Source organism: Rhea americana, unplaced genomic scaffold (assembly GCF_003343005.1).
Source record: "Rhea americana isolate MKP2758 unplaced genomic scaffold, rheAme1 scaffold_136, whole genome shotgun sequence".
NCBI lineage: Eukaryota > Metazoa > Chordata > Aves > Rheiformes > Rheidae > Rhea > Rhea americana.
In genome coordinates, this window is record NW_028185439.1 from 1,607,293 (window position 1) to 1,618,902 (window position 11,610).

The 11,610-nt window shown below is 49.3% G+C and overlaps 1 protein-coding gene across 1 annotated transcript; it reads right to left on the minus strand.

Annotated features, from left to right (window-relative positions):
- Nucleotides 1–6,273: 6,273 nt before the first annotated feature.
- On the minus strand, nt 6,274–11,550 carry CUNH1orf210 (chromosome unknown C1orf210 homolog). The gene is made up of 4 exons (XM_085298142.1): nt 11,458–11,550; nt 8,315–8,822; nt 7,636–7,785; nt 6,274–6,855 (listed from the first exon to the last, which is right to left on the minus strand). The coding sequence occupies exons 1-4, from the start codon at nt 11,542–11,544 to the stop codon at nt 6,491–6,493; spliced, it is 1,110 nt and encodes a 369-aa protein (XP_085154268.1). The 5' UTR covers nt 11,545–11,550; the 3' UTR covers nt 6,274–6,490.
- Between the last annotated feature and the right edge of the window lie 60 nt (nt 11,551–11,610).

Here is an 11,610-nt window from a genome sequence, read left to right on the forward strand (position 1 = left end):
ACTTCCCTGAATCTGCCCAAGAGCTAAGAGGCTGTTACTGAGATCAGGTCCTTCTGTGTTAAACGCTCCACATTTGGGCAGCGAAGAGCAGTCCTTTCCCAGTCTAACCCCAGGTTCAGCAGGAAGCTCAAAGCACATAAATGAAGTGACAGCCCAGAGCTGGGCAGCAGTTTTGCACTGCCAACACTTCTGCACCCATGCAGCTGCTGCTCTGCACATCTGTGTTGCACAGTTATTCCAGGCTGCCTCAGTGCTTTTACAGTTATTCCCAGCTTCCCCRGCCTGCACATGGGTGAAGTGGGTCGCAGCTGTCTGTGCACCAGCTCTTTTGCACATCTATGCATTTCTGTGACTATGCACGYCTGTGCCTTGCCTGCAGCTCCATGCTGCCACATGTGAATGTGAATCTGCCCCTCCATAGACCCTTCAAAGTGAGCCCTAAGTGCACACGAATGTTGCCAGAAGAGGATGCTTTGGGACCATGTTAGCAACCCAAGGAAATAATGGATAAAAACAGGCTGTTTCTGAAGATGGAGATTTGGGTTCCTGGCTGCCCAAGTGGACAGCYGATACTGAGCCAGTCTGACTCACCTCCTGCAGCAGCATTACAGTTTTGTTCCTTTCCCTTGTTTCCTGTGTTGTGTATGGAAAAATATAATAAAGTGTTGCAGAAGTTGACTGTGTCAAAGCCTCATACTTCAGCGTGGGCCTCTCCTGGGAGCGGCAGTTTGCCGGGCTGTGTGGAGCTGAGCTCTGCCCTGAGCTCAGGGCAGAAACCTCGGCTGCCCGGGGGCCGCCCTTCGGCTGCAACTGCAGCTCATCAGCTAGCACGGCAATGCCTCCACAGTTCTTCAGATGCGCATATTTATTTCCTTATGAAAGACTTACACCTCCAGATGTGCATGCATCTCCTCCGCTACAGGGCTTGGACATAACAGGCCCSTCTTGCTGCCGGTTTAGGAGCCTGAGCTGCTGTTGTGCCGCTGAAGGGAGCTCGCAGGCAGCGTGCGAAGCCTCCCGACCGGCCGCGGGGAGCCGGCTCATATGTTTACACTGAAGCTGTTTTGCCCTGAGCRGCAGCTGCTGCCTCCAAGGGAGCCTGGAACCAGTCTGCCCACATACCTTTCTGTTACTGTACACATCCGCCAGCGCCAGCGTGAACTTCGGTCCTTTCAGCAGCTTCCTGGGATGACCTCTGCGCACGCCGCTTTGAGAAGGCTCCTCCTTTCCCGCTCTGGCCCTCTGATCGCCCTAACTCTGCAAGGCAGATGCTTTTTTTTTTTAATGCCCCAGGCAGCTGGTGCCAGGCACCCACCTGTTTGCACTGAAGTAGCCTGGATGCGGTGGAGAGGGCTTGTCATGGGACCTATACACTTTGCACATCAGAAAAATAACCACTTCTGCTCAGTTAAAGAATAAACTGATGGGCTGACACACAGCATCAAAGTAGACAAGCAGCTCACCATTAGACACTGAGGGAGGGAAGAGGGTAAATGAGATCTTGAGATAAATAAATCTGGGAGGGAGTTGTACTTTTTAATCTCTTTTAGAACATCAATAAGATCAAAACTAAAATATTGCATCTAGTGCATGTACTCATATTGTAAAAAGCATATTGAAAAGCCTAGAAAATAGTCTCCAAAAGATAACTGAAATGCATTTTTCCAGTCCTCAGATTTATGTCTCCCATTCTATCTTGCCAGAAAGATGTAAGTTTTCAAAACTTACAGCATATATTATACTTTTACAGTGAGTGGCACAGGTAGTAAAGGGCTCTTAAGATGAACCCAGAAGGCAAAACATGAAGCCAGGAATGACTGCAAAACTAAAGCCAGGAAAATTTCAATTTAGAAATATAGCTTTTAAGAAAGAAAACTAACTGACCACTAGCACAAAACAACAGACTTTCTGTCTCCTCATGGTTTCAGACAACAAGTTCCCTGTCTGGAAGATGCTTTAAGTTACTGGCCAATACATACAGTCTTCAAAACATATAGACATCGAACACATGATCTAATAGTCCCCTTTTTGGTTTACATTCTCTGACATGTGTTATTTGCTGTTGTATACATTGTGGGATATAAATATCCTAACATGTAGAAAAATAAAGAAAAAAGTTTACAATTAAATGAAGGTTTGAAATATACAGGGGAATTAGTGATGTGGCAGAGCTGCAAGACATGTGGTCCCTGTGATGAAGCATCCAGCTCCATAGCACAACAGAGATATTCCCAAACTACCAGGGAGATTAACAGCTAGGCTGCTCCCAAGGAAACCTTTCCAGCAGAGAGCTGCACCATYGCTTGCTAAGGAAGGAGGCTGCTGCTGCTCAGCACATACAACTCAAGTGTGACTCATATATATCATATATACATTTACATATATATGTGGCTGGCTACTGTCCTGCCTCAGCAGAAACAGCTTCGAGTTACCTATGTCTCATAAGCAGTTTATCTGACCACAAAGATGACAGAAATGCAAAAATTTTAATGATGTATACTATAACTTTACGGTAAGAGATACAGATACTAAGATGAGTCTGTAACCAACCCCTGGAGGCGAAAGCTGTTTCCCTCCAAAGTGCACGCCTGTCTGACTCTGGAAGCAGAGCGCTCCGAGAACTCGGCTCGGCTTTGCAGAGCTGGTTCACAGGCATACCGATGGGAAAGGTAAGTGCCTTTCTAGCAAGTCTAGCAAGTGAAGGAGTAAAATAGAGAAGCAACACAAGAGGAAATAATTCTGGGAAAATGTACACAGAAACCCTGCAGCAGTGCACAAGGACTGTGTGTACAAAAGCATATAATAACAGATTTGTGTGTGTACAAGACTACTAGTTATGCCACTGTGTTATCTGGTCCTTAAAAATGCATGCAGAAAAGTACCCGTCAGTGTATTAAACCAATGTAAAAGAAATTACATGCGTAACTCTCACTGAATGTCCATGTTGCCTGTTAACATCAAAGCACTATGCTACTTTGGCCAGCAACGCGTATGTATGTGCTCTCATTTACCCCCTGCAATGTTGCTTCTTCCATGCTATTCTGAAATTTCATTGCTAGGTCATGCTCTGCTCCTTTAGCAAGGAGCTAGAAGACACCTGTGGTCTCTTAAAGTGATATAACAAATCTCAGAAATCAATGGTTCATCAATGAAAGCAAGTGGCTGCATCAAATGTCTAAGCATTAGGCTGAGACGGTCCACATCTGAACAAATCCAAAGTGGCTCCTGCCCCTGGGCGTGGGGCAGGGTCTGCAGCCAAGGCTGGAGCACAGCAGAGTAAATATCTCTGGCTCCCTTTCTCTGACAAGGTTCTTGCAGTTTGTAGTTTTACCACCTCATGCTTGTGGGACAGAATAGTGATTCTCTGATCTCTAGCAGTTGCTGTGCTCCCTTATGGTATCCCACTGCCCTGCTGGAGGCAGAGGACTGCAGTCTAGTTAAATAATAGCTGAAAGGCACCTATCACCCATCAGTGCCAAGTTCTCCGCTCCATAATGAACAGCCTACCTGGAATGGGGGAAGGAGCCTGGCAATCTAGACCTCATTTTCACTCCCAGTTCTCCTAAATTTTGTCCAACTAGGACCAAAGACTTCAGTTCGGTAGTCTGTCACTATGTGGGCTATGCGTTTTAATATACCTGGGGATGACAACAGAGGCCAGGAAGGGTGTTACTCTGGCCCATTAGACACAAAGGCGGGAGAATGCAGAACAGCTGCAGAACTTGTTCCTTTGGGCACACAATCCTGTTTCCCCATATGAGGCTAGAAGTGATCACTGTTGGCACAACAATCTTCCCACGGAAGGACAAGATACTCCTGTTATCCACAGCAAGGACATGGGATCTTCTCTGCTCACTTTGGTTCTGTAGTATCACTTTCCCTGTTTTACCATCTGAGGAGAACCTTGAATGGATCAACCACACAGATGTTGCCAGAGGCATCAATGCAAACACTGAATGGCTGTGTGAGGAATGAATGTGATACTGGTACACAAAGGATCAGACCAGGCTTCTTGATGACAACAGCCAGCTTCTTGCTGCCTGAAACAATTAATTCCTTGGAGGCTCTGAGAGCAACAAACAAGCAAGAAAGGGCTTCCCCTCGTCCCATCTGTTGGCTGCAGGCTGCCTTTCCATCAACCTAAAGAGCTACACAGGCAGCCTAACAGAGTATCCCCTCACTGGGAGCTACGGATGAACCCTTTTAGGAGGTAGAGGGGGATTCAGAGCCCTTCAGTTGCTGCTTGGGGAGCCACCCACAGTAAGGTAGAAGTGGTAAGTATTTAAAGAACGAGCTGCACTGTTTCCACGGGGTGAAAACCTTAAATAACTCAGAGTAGTTAGCAGAGGGATTGGCTGCTGGAAGAAACCACCATCACTGTACTGCTTTATCTCAGAGTTTCCCTGGCAAGGGCACGTGTGTTCCACAAAAGCATAGATGCATGAAGGCTGCATCCCATATTGCAGGAGGTTTCTCATTAATATTGAAAGGTGCTGGACAAGGAGCCTTCCTCAGCATCCAAGGGTGAGTCTGTGTCATCTTCAAATTCTCCAGTAGAGGAAAGGGGAGCTGCAGAGGCAGTTGGGTGCCTCCTGCTGGTGGGCCTAGCAACACAGCTTTTACAGGTCTTTTATGTCAGCACTGCATCCTCCAGGCAAAAATCTCCTCCTGCTTTACAGCTTTGAGGTGAAGAGACTAACACAAGAAATCTTTGCAATCTAAGCAATGAGAGATGGCTGTGAAAAGAATCAGCCATCAGAGCTAAAGGTATAAGCCAGATCTTGATTGAGTTTTATACCGAGCAACTCAGGAGGCTGTTGATGAAAAAGCTGATTTTCCATCTGGACAAATCTGCTGATACTATGGTCTTCAGCTGCCACCACAAGCAAGCAGCTCTAGGCATTGCTGGCAGTAAGTGTGCAGCTACAGGAGAGTCTTCAGTAATGAATAGACACCATAGCCAATTTTGCAAGTTAGGAAAACTTCACAGATTAAACCTTGTATAGGCATGAGTGTTTGAACCATTGCCCCATTTGACTGAGATCTTGATACAAATCATGGAGAAGCATCCAGGCTCATTTCTAGGCTCATCTAACAAACAGCTCTGCCACAGTCTCCACTACAAGGAGACACAAACATCAAGACATCAACAAGACAAGGCAGGCTTATATGGGAAGGAAAGGAGGAGACAAACAAGGTTTGTGAGAGGGGAATCTGTTCCCCTACAACAGATTCCTCTCTTTGCAGACAGCTCAGCAGACTGCAGCTCTTCAATGATGCTCAGCAGAGCTTGGACACCCCCTCTCTCAAAGCATCCAGATTCTTTTGGTCTGAGTACCCACGCATGGCAGTGGTGGTGCAAGGCAATGCAAATCCAGAGGTCTTTCTCTCACTCACAGATATGAAAAAGTGCAGCTGTCAAGCCTGCACAAAAGAGAATCAGAAAATCACATGAGTGCAGACTTATTGATCTACTCAGGTTCTCTGTGGGTCTGTCCCAAATGACCAACTGAAGGAGAAACGATTCAATATCTGCACGAGGTATGGAGTTCTGCTAAAAGGAATATAAAAAGATTGACTACCACTAAAACTACACAAATTCTAGTCAAATAATCAAGGATTAACCAATGCTATCTGCTACAACCCTAAACTTTCCTTCTGTGGACTGGGAAGGTTTTATCAAACACAAATTTAACCAGTGGTGATGCTCCAAACATTTAATCAGAGACTAACAATGAGATAACATAGTGTCCCTATCACACGAGAGAGAAAACAAGATAAACAGTTCTCACCTACTGGGAGACCTGGCAAAGCCCTGGCTGATGCTGGCCTGGGGCAGCTCCCATGATAGGATGAAACTGGAGGCCCTTGCCAGGCTGCCCCACACACCCTGGGCTGACTGTGGGGCTCAGGAGGGTCATCCTGGCACCGCTGCTGGGAGGGCTGTGGACCCAACAAACCATTTCAAGCAGTAGTGGGGGGTTAAATCACACTTTAATCACATCCCAGAATGACCAATAGCTGTTTCCAGCACTGCAGGGCATTTGGGCCAGGTCACGAGACCCCACAGGGAGTGCCAGGGCAGACACTCTGACCTCGTCCTTCCATGCTGCTAGGTTGCCTGGGCTGCAATCAGCACCACCTCATTCATCTTCAGCATTAGATCAAGGCCAGGAGAGGAGCAGTCAGTCTGGTGCCCCCCAGTGCCAGCACAGTTCCACTGGAGTCACACTGGGAGGCTGCAGGGGCAGGTACAGCCCTTGCTGGCTCTACCACTGTGGGGCTGGGTGCCTTTGGCTTCTCTCCCTGTTCCCAGTCAATCCCTTCTCACTGATTCTCTCTCCTCCTTTCCTCCTGCTGCCAACTTAGACCATGGGGCCAATACCCAAGAGAAGGTGGAGAAGGGAGAAAGGAGATGAAGATTTTGGGGGTGAAGAGGGGACAGGGCAGGGGCTGGAGACCCTGCAGTGGAGGTGGTTGGCATGTGGCCTCAGATGGAGAGGTGCGACTCCCTTTCTTCCTCCTCTTGCAGCTGCTCACTCGGCTGAATGTAGTTGTCCTCAATGAAGCCATCGTCGTCCTCAGTGTGCAAGCCAGCTGTAGAAGGCATTTGGTGACTTTCACTGTCCCCTCGACCAGAGGCGTCTCTGTCCCAGCTGATGCCCTCCCCCATCTGGCTGCCTCCAATCGAGCTGGTATCGGGCAGTGGCCGGTGGCGGTAACTAGCAAAGTTCTTGCGGAAGAGCTTGCACTTGGCAGCCAGTGCGACCAGAATGGAGATGCTGATGGCTGCAACCAGGAAGCCCACTAGGTACGGCCAGCTCCTTCCCCCTTTTCCTGCAGGTAGTGTGGTGGCTGCAGCACAGAAAAGGCATGTCAGAGCACTGCATGTCAGACACCGTATGCCAACACATCACACATCAGGACATTGCATGTCAGGGCATCATATGCCCCTCACCTTGCCAATGTGGGACTAGCAGCAACAGCCTCCTGAGTGCATTTGGCAGACCCACCACTGTGTCTCTGTGCAAAGACTTCTGCCCACTCATTGCAAGTTTGAGAGAAAAAAAACTGAGAAGCTATTTAAGAACAGTTTTTCAGAAGTATTGTAGCTGTTGCTGTTTTATTTCAATATGGCTCTATAAACCAGTTACTGCTGGGTGAGCCAGGGTGCAAGTCTGCAGCATACCAAGTTCTTCTCAGTAGCTTGCTACATGCATGCCTGCCTTAGGCAGCAAACACTAGATTGCTTTCACTGAATGCAATGTAAATGCCCTTCACCAAGAGCTAGTACCACATAACTGAACTGGAGAGGGTGCACGAACACTGAGGAGAAAACTGCTGGACGGCTGTTTGATACTGGTGCCTACAACCATGAATTGTGAGTTCAGTGCAGCTGTATGGCTCCCGCATCTTCTGCCGACCTGCACAGAGCCTGGACAACCAGTAAACACCTCCAAGTGACAGATATCCTCCCTATCAAACCATTGCTTCATGAGTGGCCTGGGTAGTGCAAGTCCCTGGGTCAGCAGGGGAGCAGGMGGGGTTTAACTGTGCAGTAGGGACCTGCACGAGGGGGTGACAAAATGAAGGAGGGCACCGCCTTACTGCAACCTCGGTAACTGTACAACTTACTGTTGTTCTGAGTCGTAGTTACCAGCAGCAGTGTCATGTTGTCAGCCCGAGGAAACCGCTGCTTTTTCTTGCAGCCCAGGTCCTGGAAATCCAGAGATGAGATGTCCTGCCCCCACAGCTCTGGAGGTGATGCGCAGGTGACCTGCATAACTGGGAGATACACAGCCTAAGGTGGGACAAGGAGGTTTCATCCTCTCCCTCCCCAGTTCAGAGAAAGTGCTCTCTACTTGCTCCTGGCGTGATAAGAAGTGGAGCAGAGTGCTCCTGGTGCTGCCCTCCCACCTAGCCAGGCCTCAGCACACTGTAATGCATAACAAAAGAAAAAAAATCCCTGACCAAGGAACTATCAGCAACAAGCAGAACTGTGCAAATGTGTGACTGTGATTAGGCAGCTGTTTACTGGAAAGTAACAAATTCACAGATACCATATGAACCGCACTCTCACAGGGTTACCTGGGTCATTCCTAGAAATCTTCGCTATTGAGTGTAACTGCAAGTAAAGAATTGACATATTACATTTCAATTTGCTATCTCTTAACAGGGACATGAGAAACCCCTAGAGACTAGCCTCAGAGCCTGCAAAGGGGTTGGAACAAAAGGATCAAACACGACTCCTACATCTAGGATTCCTCCTAACCGAAATGTCCCTGATGCCTATTCCCCACCCTCATCCTCTCACCTTTTCTATGCTGGAGCCACTGCTGCAAATGATACGTAGAACAGTCACAGATCCAGGGGTTCCCTTCAAGCTGGACGTGTGGGACTGCCTCCATCAGCTGCAGGACTAAAGTGTCCATAGATATCAGTGCATTCTTCTGCAGGTCCAGGTGGAAAAGAGCCTCAAGGGGCAAGAAGAGAGAGACCTCTAGCTCTTGGAGACTGTTGTTTTTTAGGAGCAGTGTGTGCAAGTTTACTAAGCCCTTGAAAGCTTCTGTGTGGACGTAGGAGATGCTGCAGCTGGTCAAGTCCAGTAGGCGTAGTGCACCAAGGTTTGAGAAGATTGCTGGATACAACATGAGCAAAGCRTTGCTAGAGAGATTTAGGGAGTGCAGGGAAGGGAAATGCATCAAAAGCGTCCCATGACTGGGCATGACCAAGGAGTTGAAGGAGAGGTCCAAACTGGTGATGTTTCTTGGAAGGGAACTTGGAGCGTACAGAAGGCTCTTCCCGTTGCAATTGGCCCATCCCTGGAAAAAAGGGTTGCTGTCTGAGATAGATTCTCTGTATGATGGAGGATCTCCAGACTGAGATTCTCCAGAAATTCAAATGTCTTAATTATTTATCCCTTGCAGAATTTAAAGACGGAAAGATACAGAGAGGTGTAAAAGTACATGAGCTGCCTGTCTGGTGTGGACCAGGATATATGGAGAAAGATGAGCATAGAGTGGGACAGCCAGGACAGAAACAGGCTGAAGAAATAAAAGAGAAATGCAGTGAGATGGAGGAGGAGACTTGGATAGATGTTGTGGATGTGAAGGGTGAACCAGGGACCCTCTTAAAGCCCTTCCCAATCTGCCTCTGGGACTCTGCAGAGGAGGTTGCTGCTGCATTGAAATACTACCCTTGTAATAAGGACAGCTGCATCCGTCATGCTTGAGCAACTGCCCAGCAGCATTGTGCCTGCAGARTGTCTGTTATATGCAAAACTGTCTGTCTGTCTGTCTTTGCCAGGGCTTTCACCTGCCCCTCTTTGCCACAGCTGAATACCTTCCTCCTAGTGCCAAYAGCAACCGTGTCCTAAGTGAATTTAACACATTCTGGCATATCTCTTTGTGGAAGCCATACTCTGTTTGGAGAAAAGGTTATTTGTTGGGAAGGGGTTGGAGGATAAAAGGAGAGATCAAATTGTAAGAGTTGCTTCCAGTGGAGAAGTCCCCTCAGAAAGGCAATTTTGTAGGATTCTTCAAAAAGACTCTGGATTGGCTTTAGGTAGCTTCTTCTAGAAAGCAGCTAGCCAGGCTCCTTACTCCCACATCTCATCCTACACTTACAGATGGGCACAGCCCATTGCAGCTCACCAAGCAAAACTTGGTTTTGCTGAGCCATTAGTTGCATTGAAATTTTTTTAAAAAACTGAGAAGTGGAAAAGAGAAGAGACTTTGTGCCACTTCGTGCAGGCCATTTGCCACAGCAGAGTTGCAGAGACAGTGGCCTGGCTGAGGTGTGAAAGGTTTCCCCTTCCACCACTCTGGTCCTGCTGGTTTGGCCCAAGCCACTCCTCTGCTCATCAATGGTTTCTAATTTGCTAGCCACGTGGTAGCAGGAATGGTTAACTGACAGCAAAAGGGCATCCAGCACAGTCATAACACCTCACTGACTTTTCTAAAGGATCTTSTATATGTTCAGGAGAAATGGAAACTCCACTGGGACTTACAATGCAGACCCTGGAAAGGAGGAACAGTTACCTCTTCTGCTTGCACATGCAGGGCAAGATTTATGAGGCTATGATTCCCATGATGACATGCCCCCACATATCAACCCCCTACACACCCTGAGTCACTCCTGCAGTGAACTCTGCTCTTTTTCACTTGTCCTTTGCGCTGTTTCCGGCTTCCCTGTCTCCTGAAGATTTGCAACCCCTGTTAAGAGCTGCTCCCTGAGGGCATGTACAGGAACGTTGCATTCACAGCTTCCAGCCCTTTGCATGTTTCTGAAGATACACTGAGAATGGGAGTGACTTAATACATGCTGGCTGCGTCCATACTAGTAAATAAAAGAGACCAGGGACCAGTCTCTACCCCAAAAGGCGAGTAGTGCATGGCTGTGCATGGATCGATACAAATGGACAAATTTTTTGCCYCCCAGAACCAGGGTGGTCGTTTAACAGGTAGCAGTTTAACAGATGGAACAATCACGGGCCATTGCTCGATGTCATACGTTGGCTCTGACCTTGCTATTAGCAGTAACGTATCCAGGAGCGCTGCGCTGGATTCCCAGGTCTGGCTGCTTTCTAGCTAGCCGTCATTTCCTTTTCCTTGCCAATCATATGATCACCTCTCCTCATCCTCTGCTCAGCGCGGCTCTCCTATCGAGCATTGCTCGCTAGAGAAGGGGATAAACCTGGGCGGCCGAGGGCTGGGGAGTAGTGAGGCTGTGGCAGGGCGGCCCCGCACCGGGCCTGTCCCAAACGCCAACACCCCCACGTGTGAGGCTGCGGGAAGCTGGGAGAACAACCTCCCTGTTAAAACCTTTTCAGGGCATATCGGAGAGCTCAGCGGTAAGTGCTGTAACGCCTCCCACACACRGCAGCCTTCTCCCGTCCCCTTCTCACTCCTGCCTGCAGCAGGCTGACTCCTGACTCCTGCTGTTCCTCCAAGGCCTCCTGGCACTTTCAGCCTTCTCCTTTTYCCCCCCTCACGATGGTTACAGCTGTATTTCATTTTCCCGGTTCAGCGCGTACAGATCCGGACCCCCAGGGTCATTCTGACCCTGGCTTCTGTTGCAGGATCACTGGGCACGAGCGAAGGGCCGAGGGGCCCCCGATACCCAGGCCCTGGCACACTGCCTACTTTCCTTGACCGGATTTTTGGCTGTGAGCACCTCGGGGACGTGCTTCACCGYCGCTTTCAGTGCAGCACCCCCTGCCCATGGCCAGGTCATCGGCAGCAGCGCTGGGGACACTGGAAGGTTCCTGGGGTAGGAGGTGGAGTAGGAGGAACCCTCTCYGTGCCCGGTGTCCACCGGTAACTCTGCTTTCTTAGGGGGCTCCTTCCGCTGGATCATGCCCCAGGTTGTACAGAGAAGGAGCTGCACCGGTGCCGGGGGCTGCCCTGCCTCAGCCCAGCCGCTCCCGCACGCCGCAGAGCCTCCTTTGCCCCCTACCTGGCTGTCGACGCTGCAAGGGTGTCCCGCCACGGCCGCCCAGCTCCAGAGGAGGCTGCAGACGCCGAGGACGCAGGCAGGAGCCATTGGGCTCCAGGAAGCTGCACGGCAGAAAAGCAGGCTGCAGGGCCGGGCGCGGGAGGCCGGCGGCGC